The sequence below is a fragment of the Juglans microcarpa x Juglans regia genome, chromosome 4S (assembly GCF_004785595.1).
Source record: "Juglans microcarpa x Juglans regia isolate MS1-56 chromosome 4S, Jm3101_v1.0, whole genome shotgun sequence".
Lineage (NCBI taxonomy): Eukaryota > Viridiplantae > Streptophyta > Magnoliopsida > Fagales > Juglandaceae > Juglans > Juglans microcarpa x Juglans regia.
The window spans coordinates 2,946,131-2,972,111 of NC_054601.1; the positions used below are offsets into that span (position 1 = coordinate 2,946,131).

The 25,981-nt window shown below is 36.5% G+C and overlaps 1 protein-coding gene across 3 annotated transcripts in view; it reads right to left on the reverse strand.

Annotated features, from left to right (window-relative positions):
* Positions 1-2,108: 2,108 nt before the first annotated feature.
* Positions 2,109-25,981, reverse strand: part of LOC121262370 (calcium-transporting ATPase 8, plasma membrane-type-like) — a 33,723-nt gene continuing 9,850 nt past the window's right edge. For all 3 annotated transcript variants that reach the window (XM_041164822.1, XM_041164823.1, XM_041164824.1), the window contains 31 exons: positions 20,908-21,017; positions 20,685-20,816; positions 20,477-20,566; positions 18,348-18,417; positions 16,823-16,893; positions 13,870-13,953; positions 13,704-13,781; positions 13,552-13,623; positions 12,908-12,991; positions 12,749-12,831; positions 12,529-12,637; positions 12,376-12,431; positions 11,910-11,952; positions 11,698-11,781; positions 11,194-11,331; positions 11,038-11,103; positions 10,676-10,774; positions 9,011-9,121; positions 8,597-8,758; positions 7,812-7,871; positions 6,795-6,968; positions 6,564-6,680; positions 6,092-6,190; positions 5,683-5,820; positions 5,498-5,598; positions 5,004-5,049; positions 4,778-4,912; positions 3,065-3,172; positions 2,893-2,984; positions 2,520-2,614; positions 2,109-2,424 (listed from right to left, as the gene is read on the reverse strand). In XM_041164822.1, the coding sequence (XP_041020756.1) occupies positions 2,420-2,424; positions 2,520-2,614; positions 2,893-2,984; positions 3,065-3,172; positions 4,778-4,912; positions 5,004-5,049; positions 5,498-5,598; positions 5,683-5,820; positions 6,092-6,190; positions 6,564-6,680; positions 6,795-6,968; positions 7,812-7,871; positions 8,597-8,758; positions 9,011-9,121; positions 10,676-10,774; positions 11,038-11,103; positions 11,194-11,331; positions 11,698-11,781; positions 11,910-11,952; positions 12,376-12,431; positions 12,529-12,637; positions 12,749-12,831; positions 12,908-12,991; positions 13,552-13,623; positions 13,704-13,781; positions 13,870-13,953; positions 16,823-16,893; positions 18,348-18,417; positions 20,477-20,566; positions 20,685-20,816; positions 20,908-21,017 (2,912 nt within the window). In that variant the 3' untranslated portion in view covers positions 2,109-2,419. The remainder of the gene's footprint in view (positions 2,425-2,519; positions 2,615-2,892; positions 2,985-3,064; positions 3,173-4,777; positions 4,913-5,003; positions 5,050-5,497; positions 5,599-5,682; positions 5,821-6,091; positions 6,191-6,563; positions 6,681-6,794; positions 6,969-7,811; positions 7,872-8,596; positions 8,759-9,010; positions 9,122-10,675; positions 10,775-11,037; positions 11,104-11,193; positions 11,332-11,697; positions 11,782-11,909; positions 11,953-12,375; positions 12,432-12,528; positions 12,638-12,748; positions 12,832-12,907; positions 12,992-13,551; positions 13,624-13,703; positions 13,782-13,869; positions 13,954-16,822; positions 16,894-18,347; positions 18,418-20,476; positions 20,567-20,684; positions 20,817-20,907; positions 21,018-25,981) is intronic.

Sequence of the window (25,981 nt, forward strand, 5' to 3'; positions counted from 1 at the left end):
ATAATATTTCTCTTTTTATTTTATTTTTAGTACAGGTTATATAAACATATATACAAAAATATTTATATATATATATCTAGATATATTTATAATTACGAGCTAAAAAATAGCAAATACTATTTAATTAAACACTGATTTCTTTTAAAAACAAAATTGTCTACGTAAATATATTTGACTTCCGTCGAACGTTGACCACGATATATATTGGCAGATTGCGTCTGTGGATTTTAGCTTACGCAAGAACAGGCTAAGCCAACCAGGCTGAAATATATTGCGCGTCACTTGCTTTAATTTCCGCCCCATCATGACAAGAAATGTTTCATTGTGACGGCATTTGACATGGACGCTCTCCTCCGTACAGGCGTCCTTTTTTCATTTGTCAACAACGATCAGGTCAAACCAACATATTTGATAAGTGTTTGGACGATGCTACAGCTCCCGCTGGAGTTATAGCATGTGTTTTCACATGTTTTGATGTGTTTTTTTTAAGTTATTTTTTATATAGATTTTTTTAATAATTTTGAATATTTTTTAAAAATAAAATAAATTTAAAACATCATAAAAAACACTTCTTTAATTATGATTTTTTATTTGATTTCGTGTTTAAAGAAATATTTTTTAATAATATTATAAATTATTAAAAAAAATCTATATAAAAAATAATTTAAAAAAAACACATACAAATACATATTAGAGCTCCAGCGGTAGTCCCAACGGGGAGCCCCCAACAGGAGCTCTAGCATGATTCTAAGTGTTTTGGTATAGATAAGCTACTATTCATTCCACCACTCTATAATTAATCCATAACTTTATTGATGGACCAATAATACCGCCTGACAAAGCATCAAGGTCCCAAAACAAAATAAAAATTCACCCGAACGCCTAAACTGTAGTAGAACTCTACATGTGACAATGTACAAGAATTAGACAATAATTTTCGCCCACATCTTATTATTTGAGTCATAAAATTAAACAACATGACAAATAGCACAGCTCTGTGTATATCTTGATGTTCTCTACAAGTTGGAATCCATCAGGAATAGCATCTTTGGGGAGATAGATTGCCTGAGTGTGAACTGCATATTCCTTTAGGCTGCGTTTTGAATGTTGAACTAAGTTTAGTTGAAATGATAAAATATCGTTAGAATATTATTTTTTAATATTATTATTATTTTGAAATTTGAAAAAGTTGAATTGTCTATTATATTTTATGCTGAAATTTAAAAAAGTAATAATGATAAATTGAGATAGATTTGGAATCGAAAGTAGCCCTCAAGAGGGATCAACCTGTGAGAGATACATGTGAAATAACTATTAGAGCTTTTAATGGCTTGTGGCAACTTAGGTTGGCAAACCCGTGTGTTTTACTTTTGCGTTCTTGTGTGCTTGTTTTTTCTTTTCTGAATAAAGCGATTGATGGCATGTAACGAGATTTAGGGCATAGAGAATTTTAGAAGTGCTGGCAAAAACAAAAACAAAAAGTGCAATGTTTTATAGTATTGCACTAATAAAAAAAGGTTTTATTCGTAAAACTGGTCCATTATAAGTGAGAAAAGAGAATTGAAACGTACTCTAATGAGCTAGACTTTTTCCCACTCTTAAGGATGACAAAAGTTTACATAGAGAGAAGCTTAGAAGATGGTGAAAGAGCGAAGGTACAAACACTATTTCTAGTCCATCAATTTGGAAATTAAAGAAACAAAGCAATGTTTTTCAGCCTAATGCAATTGGTTGAAAAAAGAGAAGATGGAAGGAAGACATGGTGCCATGTGAAGGTGTTCAAAAGGACCTTAAGTCGCCGGTACATATATCTAATTGACAGATACGCTTCTACTGTTGACAAGGCCATGCACCATTCCCCGTGTCTATTTCATCAAAAACTTATAAATGAGATTGTCTTTTGTCTAAAAATTCCCAAAAGCATTAACTGACCCCACGCCTCTTTTACCCCTTAGGTCTTCAACCCCAGCTATTCTCACCTGGTCTATGTGATGGTTTTGGCATAGGGCATTGTGTCTACAAGAGAGAGAGAGAGACAGAGGGGGGGGGGGGGGGGGGGGGGGGGGGGGGGGGGGCGGGGAATGCAAATAGCATAGGGAAAACGTTCGAGAGAGGAAGCGACGTGAATTTACAATCAAAACAGTACACTCCCGATCAACTAAATGCCAACCGAGACAACCATGCGGTTTTGACACTAAAGCAATCCGAAAAAAAGATAAACATCCTTTGTAGTAGCAGAATTCCATTAAAATCAATTCCCGTGTATGAAATCCACTAGTCCCAAAAAGTCTCACCATGTAAAGAGACGAGCTTTATTTAAGCAATACAACTAACTGCAGGGAAGCAAATACGCAGTATCTATAAGAAGGCTGATGCCGATGCTACTGCTGTAACTCTTCAAGCCTTCTATCGACTAACACTAACCTGTAAGACAAGAAATACAAAAATTAACCAAATCTAAAACGCCATAACAGTTTGAATGCACCCCATTAAGATGATAAATAGTTCCACTTTCTCACTTTGAGTTCTTCGTCGTCGCTGGAATCTTGGGAACAACTTACTAAGGGGAGTTTCTGGAACGGGTATCAGTTTCCCGATGACAGCCAGGGGCCAACTGAATGCAGAGAGAGAGAGAGACGTTTGTTATAAAGGGACGATAAACTCATTAACATATAAAGATAGAAGCCTGTGGTTTTCACACGGACGAGTCTTTTCAAAGTAGTTGACGTAAGCCTTCCAAGTCTGCTAATGGTCGTCAAAGGAAAAAAGAAAAAAGAAAAAACACTTTGATGGAGAGATTCCCCCTACTAAACAGGGTTGAGATGCAAGATGCTCAAAAACATCTTGGAAGTACCACCAAATATAAGAACTTTCATATCATTACCAACCCACCTCATAAACCCAATGATGACAGAGATCAGCCATTGCGACCAATTCAACCTTATTGTCGTGGTAAACTTCCCAAGAAACTCGATGATAATAACCTTAACAAAAGCAAGAGATGCTTAGTCCAGGCAAAATAACAAAGTGAAAAAAAGTAAATCAAAGCCTATATGAGTCTCACCTGAAGCACAATGGTTAGTCCCACTATCCCCATGAAAAGAGAGTTTTTAGTAATTCCTTTAAATATATTCGGTTCATCTGGCTTCCGAGCATTAAATTCATTAAAAACCTGCAGTTGGACCAATCAGATCATTCACATGCTTAATCTTTAGCACATAACCGTCATAATATAGCAATTTACTAAACATAGGGCTGTAATCGAGCTAAGCTGAGCCGAGCCGCTCTTTGGTTTGCCGAGCTCGGCTCGACTCAAAATAATCGAGCTCGAGATTTTTTTTATTCTTTGTTCGAGCTCGACTCGGTAAACTAAACTCTCAACTTGAGCTCGAACTCGAGCTCGTCTCACAAACGAGTTCGAGTCGCGAGCTCAGCTCGAGCTCGAATTGTTAATTTTTTGAATTAGATTGAATAATTAATAAATTAAATAAATAAAAAAATAAAAGATTTAATATTGAATTTATACAACTAACAAGTAGAATCTCTATTGAGTTATAAAAATTTTAAAAATTTATAAATAATTAATATCTAACTAGTTGATATTTATCCAAAATAACAATATATATATTATATACCTACATATATTATTAATAAATACACTTAATATGATAGTATATATCTATTTCATAAATGGTTCTCACATACTAGTATATTAAATTATTAAATTTTATCGACTAATTATTATACAAATTATAAAATATACCTATGAAGTATATTCACTATATAGATACAAGTAATTAGACATATTATATATTTAATTATAAAATTGGTATGCTTATATTATTAGCTAATACATATATATATGTATATATATATATATACACACATAGGTGTATGTATATATTTATCAATATATGAATGAGTTTTAATCAAGTCGAGCTAACGAGTCGACTCGAGCATAAACGAGCGGACCTTAACGAGCCTTAGTTGAGTCGAGTTTTGTCAGTTATGTGTCCTTTACAAATCGAGCGGATATCTGTTTTCACAAATGAGCTTCTTTTTTTTCACAAGTCGAGTTCGATTCGAGTTTAACCGAGCGAGTACCGAGCGGGCTATTGAACAAACTGGTTCATTTACAGCCCTAACTAAACATGGGAGTGAGATCAGCTTGGCTGTTGAACTTTGTGGACACAAATAAATTGCATAATGGAAAACTAGCAGCAATAATAATGAAAAATAGTTGAGATGATTTCATGGACCAAGTGAATTGATAAATGCTCAGTTGGATTGTGATTTGAGTCAGCAGCAGAACTGTGCCTTCATATACCCTACAGAGCTTTCAAAGTCCTGTACACGTTCTGCCAAAACACGTAGTCGTGGCCACTAATTTCTAACTTCTAGCTTATCAAAACCGAGAGACAAGGATGGAGATAAACACAGAATAAGAAAGGAATTGCATGATGAAAAGCTACACCTAGTGAGTTATATAATTTTTTTTTTCATTGGTAAAATAAAGTCAGAACGAAACCATTTCATCTCACTTCTACAAAATGTCAAATCAATTCCTTGAGGAAGTCATGCGGGTCAAAACTGCATATTGTACATGATAAAATCTAGATTGCAGACCTCGAATACCTAGTTATAGGACCTTCCAGCAAAGTTGTCTTAATAGAATAAATGAGTACCAAAAAAGTAGTTAAGACATTAAAAGTTGAAGAAAGAGAAGCTTAAATTATTTAGATTTCTTTTCAAATTATTTTTGCAAGTTAAAAGTTACCTGACAAAGGACAAAGGAATTGAATATTAAAGTATTCTTCACTTTGTTGGCACGATCGCTGCTGTATTGCTCCAAATTCAGTAAACTCCTACCTTGGAAATGGAGAACAAGCAGGACAATCACTTGGTATAGAGCCTGCAATTTACCAAAATTTATTAACATGAGAGAAATGAATTGCAATGCTAATGAAGTACTGGAGACAAAAGAAACAAGAAAAAGCATGTACCTGTATGAGCAAGTTCCTCCACATAATATTTGTTATAAGAGGTTCTCTGGGAAACGCATAATAAATCAGTATGGTCGCCAAACCATCAAAGAAGTAAATAAACAATAACCAATTTATTTATGTTCAAAGAAGAGCTCAAAAATTTAAAAGGCTCTGAACAACGTTATGAAAGAAAAGAAAGAATAGAAGGAAGATTCCAGGTTGGTCGTGAAAAGCTTTTAGTTCACCAGGCCACCAAATAATTTTAATCTACCTTTCTTTTTTAAACAAGTAGTTCAAGATTGAATAAAAACGTATTCATTTCAGAATCATGCCATCCAAAAGGTATAACCCAAGTATACAGAAAGCATACAAGAGAGAACTTTGATCCACCATTAAAAAGTAATTTATGAACTTCCTCTGAAATGAACAAGAACATAAATTAAATGACATTGCAACTTCAAAATACTTTCCCATGACAGGTAATTGGAATAAAATACAGGGTAAATTATTACCTTCGACCAACTGGTGGCCTGTGCATCAGGTGATCAGTTGGTGGTTCCGTAGCCAATGCTAGAGCTCCAAGAGTATCCATGATAAGATTGACCCAGAGAAGCTATAACAAGAGAGAGGACTCTCAAGACATCAGTATGGAGCACAGAGAGAGAGAGAGAGAGCGAGAGAGAGAGAGAGCAGAAACCTGCACAGCATTCAGTGGTACTTCACCAGAGGAAACCGCTGCCACAACATTTATAATAAGAGCTGCTACATTCACTGTAAGTTGGAACTGAATGAATTTTTGAATATTTGCATATACAGATCGGCCCCATCTGACAACCTACATATAGTAGAAAAAAATATTAAACATTTCTCTTTTGAATTAAGAACTTGAAATGGATATATTGCGGCCAGGATAATTTTAAAGACAAGCTCATGAGTTAGTGGGTCCCAGTTCTAGTCAATTTTGTCTAATAACAGCAAATATCATAGAATCTTATAGATCAATTAGACGAAAATACTTCGAAGCAAAATCAATTATCACAAACACAAACTGAAAAAAGAAAAATCACTTGCCCAAAAAAAGAGAGCACTTATAAGACAAGACTAACCTTCACGACAGAAGCAAAATTGTCATCCAAGATGATGATATCTGAGCTCTCCTTCGCAACCTCTGTACCTGCAATACCCATTGCAAGGCCGATGTCTGCCTGAACTCCAAAATAATAAAATATCAATCAAGACCAAGAAAATAAAAAATTATGTTCTAGAAAATGAAAGGAGGATTTTTTGTTTAATAAATTTCAAAAGTTTACAGGCAAGGCAACCAACCCTTCTCTTGCTCAACAAAGAAAATGCACATTTAAGCAAGGCATATTCAGGATTGGCAACCATTTAAGTGGATTCATCACAACATCCACATATATATAATCAAATAAATTTGTTAAAAGACTTCACCACTCAAATGTTAACTTTATGGACAATACTACTAGTAGTAGGAACAACCATACAGAAGGATGCGGACAAATTTAAGACTCCATTAAAAAAAAGACGAGAAGGAAGAAACAAAAAATGCTTATAAACCTCATGCAGAGCAGGGGCATCATTAGTGCCATCCCCAGTTACAGCAACAACATGCCCTTTCTTTCTCAATGCTTGCACAAGCAAAAGCTTGTCATTGGGAGAAGACCGCCCCATCACCTACATATTGGACAAAAATATAATATTTCTATCAGTTTGGCCACAATAATGTAATTAGTGGAAAGTACACACACAAATGCAAACGGAAAATTACACAAAGGGAGCAGATCATACAGATATCTTATCTGCAATCTCTTCTCTTTGTGTATCTGATAAGGCACGAAATGCCCTTCCTTCAATTATATTTGGATTTGGCTCAGTCGTAGCATCTACAGCCGAACCCAGTATTCCAGCTTCCAAAGCAATTGCTTTTGCAGTTTGAAGATTGTCACCAGTGACCATCCGCACCTATAGGTCAGAAAAAAATGGATACTCACTCATTTGCATCACGGTTGCAAAAAAAATTAATCAAACAGAATACCACCATGATCAACACAGTGACCAAATACCAAACATGGAAAATCTTTAAAGAAGGAAGCAAAAAATCCCCTTGGTTGATAAAACTAGCAATAGTTTTACCTATTTGCCACAGCAGCAATGCTTAGACCAGAATTTTAACCATATTATTATATAACGTTAGAGATGACATACATATAAGACACTATATGCAGTACTACAGAAAACATCAGAGACGATACCCATACATATGTAGTAGGTATACAGACATAGTGCACGTCTTCTACATGTTTTACATATCTCTGAATTATAATTCAAGCTGTAAATGTAAATATTGGTCCAAGGATAAGTAGACTTCAGTCCCATTGCAGGTACAAATTGAAGCTGTAAAGTAATGCCATCATATAGCTGTAACTGTGAGTAGTCACACATGTTGCCGATTTCAAGGGGGGTTCTCTGGGGTTTTGGTAGTGGTGTAGGAGGCCAATACCCTCCTATTAGTGTTATCAGGTTGTACGTTGTGGGCACTATCTAATTTATTGCACAGTTTCTTTACAGAGGAATAAACTTGCTTGCTTACCCAAAAAATAAATAAAGATTTAACGAGCAAGCAACACACAAGGAAACTAGCACACAAGCATTTTTGAAGAACACTAGGAACCCAAATGACAATAGAACATTAATAGCAGAAGTAAAATGCCATTGCTATGCATTGAAGAAGTATATGACAATAAAACAATTGCAGAAACAGGTTCTCAACATTACAAGAAACTAAAATATTAACACAAAAAGTACCTTAACACCAGCATTTTGGCATAGTTGCACGGCATCTTTGACACCGGGACGACAAGGATCCTGCATTGCATTGTCTACATGAGTAATAAAAACTAAGAAATGAATAACTTTCAAAGGTGATTTTAGAGTAAAATCTTCAAAATTTCAAATGATGCCCCAAAGACAACCCCTTTTATAGAAAGCCTTAAAAGAGTCAAAATTGTTGTTGAAATTTGTGATTAAGAGCACTACAATGAAGCAATGCATCCAACTATTGAAATGTATTACATTTGGGCAAGAGTTGAAATAACTTCAGATAAGAAGTTTATGGAAGATATTTTAACAGGTCTCCTGAAGCAGAGTGCAAAACATGCAAGAGAGCATTACAGCACTATGGCATGTCTGTATCTCCAATACATTCCCCATACATGCCAATAATGCCAACTTTTATTCATTCCTCCATAAACACCTAGTGTGATACCAGCACTATTCAGATGAACTATCACCGCACCTGATCCCCCGTCCCTGCTAAAAGTGGAGGTCTAGTTTCACCCCAGCCCAGCCCTATAAATTCACCAGCATCCACACAATGGGCAGGCAAAATAGGGGCTGATCTCGGCCATATACATAGCCAAAGTATAAAACCAAAATTTAAAGATGAACAGAAACACAGGCATAAATTTTAGAAAAAAAATGTAACCAAGACAATTATAGAAATGATGTCACAATCTAGCAGCTGCCACTAAACATAGACAATACAGCTCCAGCAATGTATTTCTAAATTTAGTTTCCACGAAATTTTTTACCTTGATACCTACAATAGCCAGCAATACAAGATCATTCTCAGGTAATGACCAATGCTCTTCATCGGATGGAACCTCTTCCGACTCACAGGATCTATATGCAATGGCAACACAACGCAAGCTACCAGTAGCCATATTTTCAATAGCTTTCTTAAAAAAATTCACCTGCAAACCAAATTAAATATCACTAAAACAACAAAGTTATAGCCGCAACATGCAAAATACCTAAGTAAGCAAATTGTTCTCTTAGGTAAAGTTCTTAACAATATTTCTTTTAAGATTAGACATTACAACCCATCCAAATGATACCCTGGGTGGAAAAGGGAAAAGGGAAAAAGAAATAAGGCGAAATGACAGAGATAACCCAGTTGAGTACTACAATAGAAACTGTACTTGAAAGGCAATTAGCTCTCAAACCTTGTCTTCATCCATTGCTACCAGCTGACCAGTTGCATCAATACACCGTGTGCATGATGCTAAAACTATTTCAGCAGCCCCTTTCCAGTGAATATGAACTTGACCATCGGGCTGCAAATATCAGAAATAGATTTTTTTTTTTATATAGAAGTAAATACACTGAAGGAAATGACGACGATTCACATGTAATAACATTTCCTAGATCCAAAACACAGTATATGTAGACCTTTTACTAAATAATAAATGGATTACCTAACACAAAAATTTGTTTTGTACAAAGTATGTAATTTTGCAGGTTCAATTGAAGAAATCCATTCATGAAGCAGAACCTCGAGATGTATGAGGACAGAGACTCTGAATCCTCCATGATACATTTCTTATCCAGCATTAGTAAAGCCTTCAAGTCTCCTCTATTGACATACTTCATAACCCAATTGTTTATTATAATCTCCTAGGTTTTGGTAACAAGGCATGCATCAAACAAATTTAGTATTATTGAGTTGTATTACTTTTGCTAATGACACTGCTATTTCTTTTTTCTTTTTCTTTTTGGATAAGTTTCTCTAATGACACTGCTTTCATTTACTGATATCCAAATTTTGTTTTGGAGGTGCGAAACAAGAAATTTCAAGGATATTTGTCATCTAGTCAAGTGCCAGTCAACAATTTTTTTTTTTTTTTATCGGTGAACAAAATCTTATTGATTATAAGAGTAGGCAAGAGCCCAAGTATACGGGACATATACAAGAGCATCGCCTATGTGTAAGATAAAGGAGCCCACTTGAAGTATGAAATTAGTCAACAAGAAACAAACTTAATCTTATAGGAGCATGATGACCAAACTAAACAATTTAAAAGTATCATTAGCGAAGCATATATCCCTATTCTCTAGGACAGCTCTCGTCAACAATCTTTTCATTGTTTTCTATGCCCTCCCACCAAGACCTAGTCCTTTTTCTAAAATTGGGAATCTCGCATTATTAATATTAATAACAGATTTTACCTTCTCTAAAAGCTAAGAGAGTCGGGATTCCATATTTATCCACCGTATCTGAGTTTATATCTCTTGATATCAATTATAAATATATGATGCCCAAGAGAATGACACTGGTCTATAAGTGAGTTATAGAAAAAACAAGAAAGAATGCAAAGGAACTCTTGTTCTGTTGACATTCCCCTACCTGCAAACAGATACAAGCACACGTGCACATAGTTGCATAACCAAACAAACATTAACTTCCCAAGATGTGCGTTCAAATTAATCTTCTATTCGTTCCTTTTGTTAGTAATGCCTAATCAACAATCCAAGATCATGATGCAAGACCAACTATATTCAATTCATGGGATTCTTTCTCCCACTTGCCAATTGATTGGAGCCTGTATCTGTATATTCTCTAATAACTACCATACGCCATCACCCACACAGTAATACATGCAGTGCATGTTTTGTGCAGTTCTAACAATAATGAGATCTGAAAATAGAAGACGTATGAGTTATATTTGATACAGTTGCTGTCATGACTTTCTCAACAACATAACCTCAACTTCTCGAGGTAATCACTTAAGACTACTCATTTCTTTTAAAAAATAATAGCCCAACAAAAATATTCCAGTCTTTCCAACCATTGAGTACTATCATGGCCATACACAAATGCATCACATTACCAGTTTTAGTGCAACACCACCACGTTTTTTCTCCGAGTTGAAGGGGAAGACGTGAATAACTGAAGATTCATATCTGATGGCCTCAAAATTCATCCCCAACTGTCAAGAATGACACCAGTCAATTTAATTTTTTGATCAGTAAGGCAATCTTATTCAAAGCGTAAAGGGGCACTCCCAAATACACAGAAAGTATAAAATAGGAAACACCCAACTATGTGGAAGAACAGAACATAATTCCATGAAATATGGAAAATGAGAGAAACAGAAACAATCGTACGCAGTCATCAAGTGACATACCCGTCACTTTATTAGTCTTCAAAAATAAATTTACTTCAAAGTGAAAATGGTATGAAGATATTAACCTTGAGTCCCCAAGAAAGAATGGCCTTTTCTGTTGGTGATCCAGAAACCTCGACATCTCCATCACCCTGCAGGGGACCAGCGAGAGCATTACAATACTGTGGACAGCTTTACTATTTTAGCTTTAGTGGAATTATTCACTATGAAAAAGAAAATACCTCGGGCACATACACACTGCCATTTGTGTTTTGTGCAATGCCTTCAAGAAGTAAAGAGGATACCAAGGGAGATAACTCTGACTTGTTCTCCGGAGAATCAACTTTTTTCTCTCCAACATAAGCCTCAACCACTGTCATCTAATAAAAGAAAATCTCCCAATTAAAAAGGAAAAAAAAAAAAAAAAAAAAACTCTCTCCTAGAGGGTATGGGGGAAAAAAATCAAGGCAAACTTTTGTCCCAAACTTCTGGCTGGAAACAGTAGTTTCCTACCACCACACCAACCCAACAGAAAATTATAACACTTTCTTTTTTGGATTAGTATTTAAGAAATGTCTAAGATGCTTAATGTCTCGAAGTATATAAGACCTGGACATGTTCATTTTGATATTTCAACGGAAGTGCACTCTCAAAAATCTATAATTAATCATCAACCAAAACAACCTACAACCAAAAGGCACTTCTGAACAGCAAAGACTAAAACAAGGAACTGCTTAATAATTCACCTGATTCAAAGTTAAGGTTCCAGTCTTATCACTGCAAATAGTCGTGGCAGAACCCATGGTCTCACATGCTGAAAGCCTTCGTACCTGCAACATGCCTACTGTTATGAAAATATATATTTTACAACCACCCAACGTGTGAACGCGCGCGAGTCTCGGGGTCTTGGTTTAAGATCTATTGTAAGCACAAAGGAAGTAAAATTGTCATTACATACCAAGGCTTTATCTGCCATCATTTTTCTCATAGAGTAGGCAAGGCTGTATCATGGTCACAAAAAAACAATCAGTCAGCCACTAAATATAGGGAAATAGAAAAATAAACAATGAAAAAATATATTTTAATATATGCAAATAAATCATTTCTGAGCACACTGCTGCTAGTTGATGGGAAAGTATACAGACTATCTCAGCTGCATGAGCCAAGAAGAAAATGGTGATGTTGGCATTACCAATCTGTTATATATCTTAAGTACGGCATTACAAGGACCAAGGGAAATTAGATAGATAAAAAGAAAGAGCAGGATTGGCATGAAGGAAAGCCTAACAAAAATAACAACAATTAGGGAAAACATGTTGCCCCCTAAAATATGAGCACAAATCCCAAATGAGTCAGGTGACACATATATGAAGAACATCAAGAACCCTATCAACGAATTAATATATAAGGCAAGGCAAACTTACGTTAGGGTAACGGCTAATGGAAGCCCTTCAGGCACTGCAACTACTACGATGGTGACCTAACATTTGAAAATGTCGTAGATCAATAAATTTCTCTACACAATAATAAAATATATCGATACACAAATACTAAAAAAGGAAGAAAAAAAAACATACTGCAACAGTAACAATTTTGATGGCACCATCTATTGCATCCCCAAGTTTTGTTGTGCCAGCTTGAAACTGTTTATTTCCATAGGTGTCTTTGGTATGGCCAGTAAAATATCTGAATAATTTAAATTTATGAGGTCATCCACAACATATCAGTATCAACGCGAGAGAGAGAGAGAGAGAGAGAGAGAGAGAGAGAGAGATCAGTTCCCAATATTTGAGTTACCTGACCAAAAGGACAACCAAGACAGAGACAGCCACTGAAAGTCCAACCATACCAATGAAAGTCGCAACCCCATTTAGGCGTACCTATAAAAATTCCTTCGCAAGTAAACATAACATGCAAGGGATGACATTCTATGAAAAATGATGATAAATAGAAGACCTGTAATGGCGTCTCTTCACCAGTGTCTTCTGAAATACTAGCCATCAGCAATCCCCATTCAGTATTGATCCCAACACTAGTTACCTAAGAAAAGGAAGATTTAACATGAGAAGGCAACAGAGCAAGTTGCTAGAAGATAGGGGAATGACAAGCTGAAAAGGGTTTCAAATACAAGTATTAAACCACAAATATTTAAGTCCTATGTACTTGGGTTCCTATTCTCAATAAAATTTTGTTTACTGTTTTAAAAAAAAAAATAGATATTTGACTTTAAAATAACAGGGAAGTTGTTTTCAAGGAAGTAAAAAAAATCGTACATAAAAATATAGAGATATAAAAAGAGGTCCATCCATGTGTAAGCATGATGTATATGTATGCTTTCCAGAAAAATGCATGTAGAAAATAAAAAGTAATAAAAACAACTCTACATTTTCCCAGAAAATTCTTAATATGGGGATTGCATCAATGTTTCATAGTAAACTATCTTTTTTGTGGTACTAATAGATACTAGGTTATCTAACATAACATAGCAAAAGAAGCTTGTTGTGATTTTAAATATTGTTTATAAAGATTAAAACCACAAGTAGAAGATAATAGTAGTAATAGGCAAAGAAAAGAAAAGAGCTAAGAAAATGTTATTTTACCAACATGGTGCCACTACCATCTGCAATTTTGCAGCCAGACATTAGAAAAGGATCCTTAGAATCCTTGTGAACCTGCATAAAAAATAAATCTTAAACGAAGAAAGAAATAATAAAGTACAAATTGAATCTATAAGATGGGTATGAATGCTCACAATCTTGCTCTCTCCAGTCATACTTGATTCATCAACTGCGAGAGAATGACCAGAAATTAATACTCCATCAGCAGGGACCTACGGAAAGATTTTGACTAAGTCAACTCAACTAAAACTCTAAAGCACAATTGTAATATAAACATTGAAGAACAAAAGAGACACGTACCTGATCACCGATGTTGAGAGGTATCACATCACCAACGACAATGTCATATATCGATATCTCAATTCTTCTGCCACCTCTAATAACCTATAAAGTTGAACCTTCAAATATAAATCCTGAAAGAAAAATCACTAAGGCAACGTTTGGGTACCAAGAGTACCTCAAGTACTCTCACTACTATTCTTTACTTTATTATTACTTTTCACCTACTTTTTTACTATTCATTACTTTTTACCTACTATTCATTATTCTATTATTACTTTTTTACTACTTTTTCACTACTATTCACAAACATTCTCAACACTTCTCAGGTATTCTCACTACCCAAACGTAGCCTAAATGCGGGTTTTTACTTTGAAAGAAGATGTGATGCGGGGTTTTCAAGAGTTCTTTTCCTGTAAAAAGTTTGAAAATCACTAAATGTTGCTTTCATTGCTCTGATTCCTAAGAAACGTGAGGCTTCAGAGTTAAAAAGATTTTAGTCCTATTAGTCTTGTGAGTGGGGTTTACAAGATAATTTTGAAAGTACTTGCTAATCGTACAAGTAAGGTGATGGAGCAAATTATCTCTAAGATCCAAAATGCCTTTGTTCGGGGGAGAGAAATAGTTGATTCGGTACTTATTGCTAATGAATGTATAGATAGTCGTATAAGGGAGGGTGTGCTGGGTGTTCTTTGTAAGCTTGATATGGAAAAAGCATATGATCACATGAATTGGGATTTCCTTCTCTTCATGCTTGGGAGATGCGGTTTTGGTGAAAGGTGGTGGATTAGGCATTGTGTTTCTATTGCCTTGTTTTCGGTGTTGATTAATGGTAACCCTGCTGGTTTTTTCTATGAGAAAAGATATTTGCAACCGTGAATTGTGCAACCGTCGTGTAATCGCTTTGAAAAAAGTGAATAAAATATAGGACCCACATCAAAAAAATTAATTTTTTAATAGTGGATCCCATTATTTTTCAAAGCGATTACGCGGTGTTTACGCACTTCCCAATTGTATGTAGAATTACTCTTTTTTCCATAGCTCTCGTGGTTTGAGACAAGAGGATCCTTTATCCCCTTTCCTTTTTGTCATTATCATGGAGGCATTGGGTTGGATGGTAGAGGCCGCTCTGTGTGTGTGTGTATGTGTGGGGGGGGTTGGGGGGAGGGGGGGGGGGGGGGGGGGGGGGGGGGGGGGGGGGGGGGGGGGGGGGGGGTAATCCTAATAATGGGTCTATCAACCTCTTATCTTCTTTTTGCAGATGACACTCTTATTTTCTATGATGCGGATCGTGGTCAAATTCAAGCCTTAAAGGTTGTGTTATTTTGTTTTGAAGCTGTCTCGGATCTTAAGGTGAATCTTGGGAAGTCAAAGATAGTTTTGGTGTGGGTGGTGCGCAACATCAATAGTTTAGCAAGTTTGTTGGGTTGTAAAGTTGCTTCTTTACCTTTACAATATTTAGGCCTTCTGTTGGGGGCACCTTTTAAGGCTAATGTTATATGAGATGGGGTTGTTGAGAAAGTAGAAAAGACTAGCTGGTTGAAAGCAGTTACATTTACCTAAAGGGAGCAAAACTACTTTAGTTAAGAGTAGCCTTTCCAATCTCCCACCTACTTTCTATGTTGTTCCATTGCCTACAGGGGTGGCCAACTAGATTGAGAAGTTATTTCGTGCATTCTTGTGGAGTCGAATGCGAGAGGAAACTAAAATCCATCTTATTAGTTGAAATAATGTTTGTTCTCCTATTTCGGTTGGAGGTTTGGGATTTGTAATTTGAGGATCTTTAATAAGGGTTTATTGAGGAAGTAGTTATGGAGATATCAATTGGAAAGGGAACTGCTTTGGAAAGGGGTCAGAAATATGGAAGTGCTTAGGGGGGGGTGTGTGTTCTAATGAAATACGAGGGGGCTTATGGTGTGGGTCTTTGGAAGCTCATTAGAAAGGGTTGGGAGAGTTTTGCTAGCAATGTTAGTTATGCTGTTGGAGAGGGATCTAGGATCCGTTTTTTTTTTTTTTTTTTTTTTTTTTTTTTACATTTGGTGTGGTGATCAAGCCCTCGATAGAGTTTTTCTGGCTATTTTTCGGTTAGCTTCTGATCGGTATGCTTATGTATCTCATCTGCTTGTTCGTTCTATTGGCTCCCCTATGTGGGATGTTTGCTTCACTAGTGCTATTCAGGATTGGGAAATTGATGAAGTTTCAGGTTTCTGCAGCCTTTTATACTTTTTGAGGCTCGGTGGTAATGATGGGGATAGGATGTTGTGGAAGTTCAAGGGGTGTAAACAGTTCACTGTTCAATCGTATTATAAGCTGTTGACTTTTCAGAATAGTCCTCCTTTTCCTTGAAAGTATATTTGGAGGTCTCACGTGTCTTCCAAAGTTGCTTTTTTCATATGGACTGACTCTCTTGGGAAACTTTTGACATTGGATTATGGATTGGTGTTTCATGTCTAAGAAACATGGGGAAACTGTGGATCATTTACTTTTGCATTTTGAGGTGGCAAGGGCTTTGTGGGATGGCATTTTTTGTAGGAACGGTTTGGCTTAGGTGATGTCTTTTAGAGTGGTTGATCTTCTTGCGTGTTGAAACGGGCTTCACGGATTCAGCTTGGAAGATGGTTCCTTTTGCATTATGTGGTGCATTTTGGATGGAAATGAATGAATGGTGTTTTAATGATAAGGAGTTTACTTTGGAGCAAATCTGAAACTTTTTTGTGCACTCTTTATTGCTTTGGCTTTCTATTTAAGTGATTAACGAAGCATCTGCTCATGATTTTCTGTTGTCGCTTTCTGTTTCTTAGAATGTATTTAGGTGCTTTCTTTTTGTGTCCTTCTTGTGTACATAGGCTTTCACCTATACATCGTTTCTAATAAAATTACTTCTTACTTGTAAAAAAAAAAAAAAGAGAATGAAGAAAAGTATAAATGAAAAAAGAAATGCATAGACACATAAAGCCAAAAAATATATATATACCTCCAAATGGATATTTCGCTTCTCCTCATTTAAATTTTGGAACTGAAGAGATTGTTTGTAATCACTTACAGCTGTGGAAGAAATAATTTATAAATAAAGGGCCAAAAACTAAAATACTATGAAGTGAGTGTAAAGGTTAGAGGCAGCCGCTATGACATAACTCTTAAATCCCTCCACATTGTAGAGAATAAAGAAATGATATATAACAAGAAGGTTGGAATTAAAGGTAATGTTGGGTAACCAATCTCTACAAAGGACTTTTGTAAGCAAGGGTTATAAAATTTGTTTAGAACAACTTTCGAAACCAATCCCGAGAATTAAAAATGTGGTTTGCAGCCTGCAGGGGACATCCAGCCCTCCACCACTCACTCCAGGCAAAGTGGGCGCAGAGAGAGTGATCCTCAGCGTTACCCCAGCACGGGAGAGGGATGATCCCTTGTAACAGGGAGGGAAGGGGGCATCCCCCCGTGCAGCAAGATAGCGAGTGTTATTGCACCCCTGTGGGTCTTTTTCATTTAACTTTTTCTGACAAGATTTTACTGCATATCTGAGGACAATTGGCTACACTTACTATTATTTTTTTATTGGCACCGGGTGTCCGAGAACAAAGTCCCGACAGGCACTTTGATAGAGAGTTTTCCACAAGGGCACCTCAGGAAATTCAAAGGGAAGTTCCCCCAATCCGATGGCCTCTAGAAATTGTTTGCACCGAAGAGTATTCGAAACTTAGACCTAGAGACAGCATACCACCAAGACCAAGGCCTTTACCACTTGGGCCAACCCCTAAGGGTGGACAATGGGCTACACTTAATAACGCTAACTGATTAAAAATACAATAGAAACCAAATCCAAAATACAGTTACCAAACATGCCCAAGATTCATAGAGAATTTTTTTTTTATAAGTAATCAAAGATGTATTATTAAAGATAGGCAAAGCCCAAGTACACAAGATGGTATACAAGAGATGAAACCTAAAACAACTGAGTGAAACAGACCAAATTGAAAAACTTAATCTATAGGGACAAGACATTCAGACTAAGAGTTTTTAATCCAGAAATTATAAACGGAGCAAGCATAGACACAGGAAATTTTATAAACTGCCATAAAAAACAAAGCTCTTAAATAAATTATCCACGAGCAGGTGACTAAAATTTTCAACAAGTACTTCTTAAATATTGACCAGTTTTTTTGGCCAACACGTTTAAAAAGGAAATAGAAAGAATAAAGCTCCAAGCACGACATGGGGGTAGTTCTTTTCACAGCTGTAATTTTATCTTAAACCCACGAATCCAAAGATAATTACTACACTTCCAAGCTCACTTGTTCACATGTCTACCCCAAGAAAATGTCCAGAAGAAAGAAGTGTCTAAAAACAATAAACAAGAATAAAAACCCACTATTGAGCAACCTTAAAGTTCAAAGTAAAATACAGGTGCATCAATCCAACATGCAATAGTTATCTACTGAAAATGGAACAAAACTTCAAGAAAATTAGTACTTTAAATGAAAATTTCAGTTCCATACCTGTAACAACAATGACAAGAATAACCGCAAAAGCAATACTCCCACCATCATACCACCCTTCCTTGATACCCTATAACAGAAAAACGAAAAACAATGTATTCTTGAAATGACTAAAGATACATGTCTCAAATATTTGATAAGAGAAATCCAGTCTAAGCACACAAGGCTATAAGGGAAAATAAAAGCAAATCTGCAAGAAAATAAAACCAAAGTGCATCTCACGAACAAACAGCGATCAAAAGCACAACAGAGAAAACCATCGAGAAGCTGTAAAAATGAACCATGATCTATTCATACTTTCCTAGAACCATACATACTAAAAATAGCAAAGAGGCCAAACCCATGTGTACAGGGGGAATATAGAATAAAAGCAGACAGGCAGGATAGCTTTCAGCAATACTTTTCTGCTTCCACACCTCTCATGGTCAAAACAAAATCTCATGCACAATGACATCCCACCTAAAACTTAGGAACCATCTCTTTCTCTTGATCTCTCAAAAATTTCTATAAATGTAAATGTACATGTGCACCTATTCATATCTACATATACAAATTTTTGTATGAATTTATATTGACTTTTCAAGACTCTTGTGACAAGAAGATTGCAACCTAAATCTATAACTATACACTCACATCTTCAGTGGCTTCTGCATTACTTGCTGAACTCAGTTTAGAAAATTCTTTTTTTGTAAATATGTCAATCTGTTTAATGGCATAGAGGGGCACAAACCCGTGCACACAGAAAGTATATGAGAGACATACACCCTGCTAACTAAAGATGAAGAGGAACGAAAGCACATTTTTTTATGAATAAAGAAGAACAAAAGCACATAAAAGCTAAAAAGCTAAAAAATGAGCAATGTTACTCATCAAAAAATAAATTTGACAAATCTGTCAGCAACCATTCAACTATGACGATATTCGAGCATAATGGCTATAAACTCCAACACCGTCTCTCACCATCCTCAAAGGTTCTAAAATTATGTTTCTGTTAAATGCACCGCACTAAGCACAAGGGAATCATCCTCCAGGCTTTGAAGTTTGAGTGTGAACAATAGCCACCCCATCACCAAAACAAGCCTAAAAAAATCCAAGACCCTTCATAGCTCTAGTGTGAACCATAGCCACCCATGTCCATCTTTTCCCAAGATGATAATGAGACCTTTGTGACTACCACCATACAGTATACTCCACTAATGTTGTGTACCTCCAATAAAAGGCTATGTATCGAAAGTTACCCACCTAAGATTTTTTTCAAATATTCACAACAGGTCTCCATTTGAAGCAGAGCACCAGCCACGCTTCAATTACTTTTCCCAGTGTTACAACTCAAACAAGTCCTCTCCTTCTTTACAATATACATAACATCGAAACCCCTTCTCCAACAAACGACTAAAAACTCTTAGCTTCAATGAAAGCCTACCACAGATAACCAATGCCCAGTTTTGTTGATTCCTCGGAGATAAGAAATGAATTCTGGTGAGAAACTCTATTTGGTCATCAGAGGCACACACAAACAGAGAAATAAACATTGCTGTTTATTTTCTACGGTTTACAACTCTCTATGCCATGCATAATTATGATCTACAACCTTCAAAAGTTCTAAACTCAGATGCATGGTGAAGGACAACGTCGAAATTTAATGTCTTAGACACATTATACATACATAGCACAAGGATTTCTATTGTTTACTAAGTTGACAAATTCATAGCTAACTCTGCTTTTATCATATAACTTTTTTTGTAAGATAATATTATCCAAAGTGCCCCTACCTAACTTGGGGGATAAGAAAAGAAGAAGACTCCATGAAATCTAGAAAGCTAAAGGATCAGAAACTATTGTGCATTGCCATTCAGAGAGAAACAGTTTCGTTTTATCTCATCTCATCATTACAACTTTCCCAAATTCCCATACAAAATATAATAAACAATTCAACTTTTTCAAATCCCAAAACAATAATAATATTAAAAAATAATATTTTATTCAACTAAAACTAAAACTATCTCATCTCATCTCACTATCCAAGCGGGGCCTAAACGTTGCTGAAATTAATGCTTAAGACCCTCCCTGAGACCTGCAACACAAAACCCAGAAGCATAACCTATTTTATGTTCCCAGTCCAAGCTCACCTCAGTCTTTATACCCAGTACCAAAGAGGCCACTGCAGCTACCATCAAAATGATTAATGTGAGGTCTTGCCAAGCTTCCCAAAGAAACATCTACGAGAAACAGTAAAAAAAAATAGCTGATATTCTCTTCTTCAAAAAGAAAGGTAATTCCACTGATAAAAAAAAAAAAAAATGAGTTAAGAAATATCTTATTCATAATGAGGTTTACCCAAAAACTCCTCCCTTTTTTTCGAGGATAAGTGTTTGATCCAAATGCATTCCTTCTCTTCTGCAAATCAGGCTCATCTCCTTGAATCCCCTTCTCTAAGTTTGTTTTTACTAAATCTGATAGCCCTTTAACCTGTGTAAAGGTGTGGAAGCAAATAACATGTATAAATTGCATGTACAAAATACCCATAATACAATAAAAGACAGTTTGGTGGAAAACTTGCCCCCCCATATTCCTGCAAAGATAAAACATTGTGATCCCTTGACATTAAAGCTAGATCTTCTTGTCCAATTGCAAAATAACCACTATGGGTTGGAGGTGGTTTGGGCGTTCCTGACAGTTGAATCCAGCAAGTAAATTATCATGCATACAAACAGCATATATAACATTTTTAAACAAATGATCCACACCACAAGAATGCAATTAAAAAGCTGCACTGTACCAAAAATCACAGTGTACAAATAGGTAATTTACAAAATGATAAAACAGCATCATTGCATAAGACACATGCTCAAACATTCAAAGGCAAATTCCAATATAGATGGTATTTAAATATAAGCTTGGATCCTCGTACAGCATATGATCTGGCTGCAAATAGAACATCTCAAACTGGCATAGAGGAAGCATTGGCCTAAAGTTCCCCTCAACAAGACCAGCAGAATCTAAGTAATTATACGACTGAGTAAGTAGAACATAAACCAGACTGCTGGTTCTCTTCATGGAACCGTTGGCCAGTCTATTTTCATAACCTTGTAAAGAAGCAGCTATGCTAAGGCAAAAAAAAATGTGTCCAAGTAATAAGATTAATCTGAGACAAGAAGTACAACGGCAAACAAGATTTAACAATGCTTGCGAGTAGTAGGACATGAGTCAGTGAAGAAGAATTAACCGCTGATAGAAAAACAAAAAAAAACAAAAAACCACAGTAGTAGTATATGAGACTTTTTTTTTTATCGGTAAACAAAATTTTATCGATCATAAGAATAGGCAAAAGCCCATGTATATGGGACATATACAAGAGCGCCGCCTGAGCGTGGTAATTCAGTGATACAAGAAATTCATGGAAATTCATTGAAATCAATTACAACCGACCAATGGAATAAAGTATTGAAAAACAATTTCCTACACTCTTCCACTGATCAATCTCGATCTTTGAAGCTTCTGTCATTCATTTCCCTCCAAATGCACTACCATAAGCATATTGGGACCATCTTCCATATTGCTGCAATATGAGAGTTACTCTAAACGCCTCTCTAAGAAGCTCAAAGATGGATCACCCTTCTCGGCATCACCCAAGTAAGTCCTACCCAATTGAAGAAGTCATTCCACAAGGTTGTGGCAACCTCACAATGAAGTAATAAATGATCAACTAACTCCCCATTCTTTTTGCACATGCAACACCACTCCATGACAATGAACCATCGTTTCCGTATATTGTCATTTGTGAGGCCTAGTTTGGTTTGGTAGATGAGATGATCTCATATCATATAATCATTACAACTTTCTCAAACTCTCACACAAAATATAATAAACAATTCAACTTTTTCAAATCTCAAAACAAAAATTATATTAAAAAAATTATATTCCAACAATATTTTATTTAACCTTCAATTTTTATTTCATCTCATCTCATTTGTATAACCAAACGAGGCCCGAGTATCTTTCCCAATGAAGCTGTCCAAACAAAGAAAGTACTTTTAATGGTGTCTTTGTCTTCCAAATACTATTCCATAGGAATGAGTTTGTTGTATATGTGTTCATTGCTTGCTAAAAGAAGCAAACGGTGAACTTCCCTTTCTTGGAGTGACGCCAGAAAATCTTGTCATCGACTTTCCTTCTCATGCAAGTGGAATATATGAGATCAAAAAACATCAATATTGTGTCTTCCCAATCATGTGCATTTATAAAGAAAGTGACATTCCATTGAGGAGCACCATTTGATACTAGAAGGTCTGCAATTGAGGCATCTTTCCTTCTTGCTATGTCATAGACTTCTGGATAAGCTTCCTTGAGTGTCCTATCGCCACACCATTATGTCATGCCAAAATTTGATTTCGAGTGCGTCACCCACCTCAAACCAGGTATTTCTAAAGTATGCATCCCATCCTCTTCTTATGTGCTTCCAAAGCCCCATGCCATATGGCCCACTTACTCATTTGAACACCAACCTCCCCCTACTTCACCGTACTTCGATTCTAAAATATTTTTCCACAAGGTACCCCGTTCTTGATGGTAACTCCACGACCATTTGTCCAACAAAGCATTGTTAAAAACCTGCAAATTCCTAAAATCCAGACCTCCTTATGAGATGGGGGAGCATACAGTAGCCCACATTACCAAATGAAACTGAAACTCATCATTCACCCTACCCCATAATAAATCTCTCTGAATTTTCTCCATACGTTGGGCCACCTGGGTAGGAATCGGGAATAGTGATAAGAAATAAGTCGGCAAGTTGGATAGAGTACTTTTAATTAAAGTAACCCTACCACCCTTGGATAGGTACATCATCTTCCAACCAGCTAGTTTTCGCTCCATTTTCTCTAATACAACATCCCAAATTGATTTAGATTTAAATGGTGCACCCAAAGGGGAGGCCAAGATATTTCATCGGCAAATGAGATATCTTGCATCCCAAGATGGAAGCCATGCCCTCCACATTAGTGACCTCTCGCACTGGTACTACTTCTGATATGGTTAAGTTCACCTTCAATCCCAAAATAGCTTCGAAGCAAAGGAGTAACCTCAACGCTTCAATATTATAGCTTCTAACCCCACAAAATATTAATGTCGTCAACAAATAATAGGTGAGATATATTTGCCTCCCCCACTAAAAATCCACAGAGGAAACCACCCTCTACAACTCCTAAGATCATCTTGGTAAAGGCTTCCATTACAAAAACAAATAGTACCAGAGAAAGAGGATCAACTTGTCCTAAACCCTGTAAGCTTTTAGGAATCCCATGGGGGTACCATTCACCAAGATAGAGAAATAAGCAGTTGAGATGCAATGAGTAATCCATGAACACCATTTCGAACCAAAGCCACATCTTTTGAGCATGTAAAGCAAAAAGCTCCAATTGACCCTGTCATAGGCCTTTTCCATGTCTAGTTTGCACAAAAGTCCAGGCTCTCCCAACTTGAGTCTACTATCCAAACAATCATTTGCGATAAGTACCGAGTAAAGAATCTACCTAACTCTAACAAAGGCATGTTGAGGCTTGGATATTAGTTTCTCCATCACCAAGCTCAATCTATTGGCCAACACCTTTGATATGATCTTGTACATCCTACCCACCAAGCTAATGGGTCGATAATCTTTTACCTTTACCGGTGCTTTTGGAAATGAGAGCAATAAAAGTTGCATTGAGGCTTTTTTCAAACCAGTCATTTTCATAAAATTCATGAAAGATGCCATAATGTCATCTTTGATCACTTCCGAATAAGTATGAATAAAAGCAATAGAGAAGCCATATGGACTTGGAGCTTTGTCACCCACCATACTTTTTACTGCTTTCCAGATCTCCATCTCTTCAAAGGGTCGCTCAAGCCGTGCTACTTCTTGCGACTCGAGAGCATCAAAGGTTAGTCCTTTTAATTTTGGCCTCCAAGAAAATTCTTCCAAAAGCAATTGCTCAAAGGTTAGTCCTTTTCAATTCTCTAGCTCTTTTCTTTGCTGAACTGAACTCATCTTTTGAGTTCATTTGACCCGCCTCGATGGCAGTAAGAAGAGCCATGAATTGGTCCTCAAAGCCATCAATGATGATCCCTACACAATGTCGGATCTCCTCTTTACCTTGTTTAGTACCCATTCTAACACCTGGATATTGTTGTTTCTACTTGGATGCACAGAATTTCGTGGAAGGACTTCCTCCCAAGTTTCTCCTTCACTGTGTGTGAAGCTCATCTAGGGTGCCTTCTCCATGTCATATCTCTGCCCTTGACAATATTCTCCACAGTCCCATCAATATCATACACCACCATAGCCCCTAACATTTCTGGTTCATGTTCTGCCCTGCTACACGTGTTTCGCCATGCTACACGTGTTTGGCAATGCCCTTCCTCTACCCGAGACCTAGTCAAACTCAACCCTCCTTCAGTGTGTTTCGGTGCTTCAAGAGGTGTCTTTAGTGTCTTTCCGTTGCCATTTCCGTCAATTTCCATTGTCCAACTGTCTTTTTCCGCATTGGAAGCATGCTTTATGGTCAAAACATGTCGTTGATGTTATCGTCGTCATAAACTCCACCGAGATGCTGGCCACCTGCTCGTCGCTTTTTGGTGAGGGTTTTTGCTCAACCCCCTCCTTGAGAGTCATCGGGATGCAGGCCACCTGCTCGGCCTGCGAAAACGCAGCCCACTTGGTTTCCCTTTCTCAACTAAGGCTGTGAATGAACAAGGTTACTCGACAAGCAGCTCAAACTAGACTCAATTAAGCTCGAATTCAACTTTTTTTATTAAGGATCCATTTGGATAGTGAGATGAGATGAGATGATTTGTGAATAGTCGTGAAATTATTAGTTAAAATTAGATGAGATGAGGTGAGGTGAGATCGTTTCATGTCACCTCTCTATCCAAACAGGCCCTAAATGTTACAAACTCACGAATGAAGAATTAGACTCAATTATTAAATGATACAAACTAGTATAAAGCTAGCCCAACTCAATTGATGTTCGTGAATAAACTCATATAAAGCTCAACTCGACTCGACTCGTCAGTTTGACTCGTATATGTTTATACATATATACATGACTATATATACATTATATTATATATGTATATAGTCCACTACATATACTATATATATACATCATACATAAGTTAGGAGGAATACATATGTTATGTATGTATGCTATATGTGTACACAATAATAGCTATAACTTATCAAATGTCATACAAGAATATGCTTACATATAACATAGTAGTATAATGGTATTTCTGCTTACCTATAGTTATCACTTATCACGTATTATCAATAGTATCTTATATAAATAATATGCATATTTTGTATTCATATGCATTGTTATTAATTAATAAACTCATACTATGAAGATTGCAATTAAAAAAATTCAACATCTCTAGGAGTTCCAACTCAAGATTCGAGCCGAGTCTTAGTTTTCATTTAAACGAGCCGAGCTCAGAAATAATTCTGGGCTCGGCTTATAATCAAGCTGAGCCCAAGCATGTTTACTTGCTAAACGAGCCGAGCTTAGAAACCTTAAGCTCACCCGAGCCTAGCTCGAATACAACACTATTCTCAGCCCACGAAAGGTGCAGCCAACTCAACTTCCTTTTCTCAA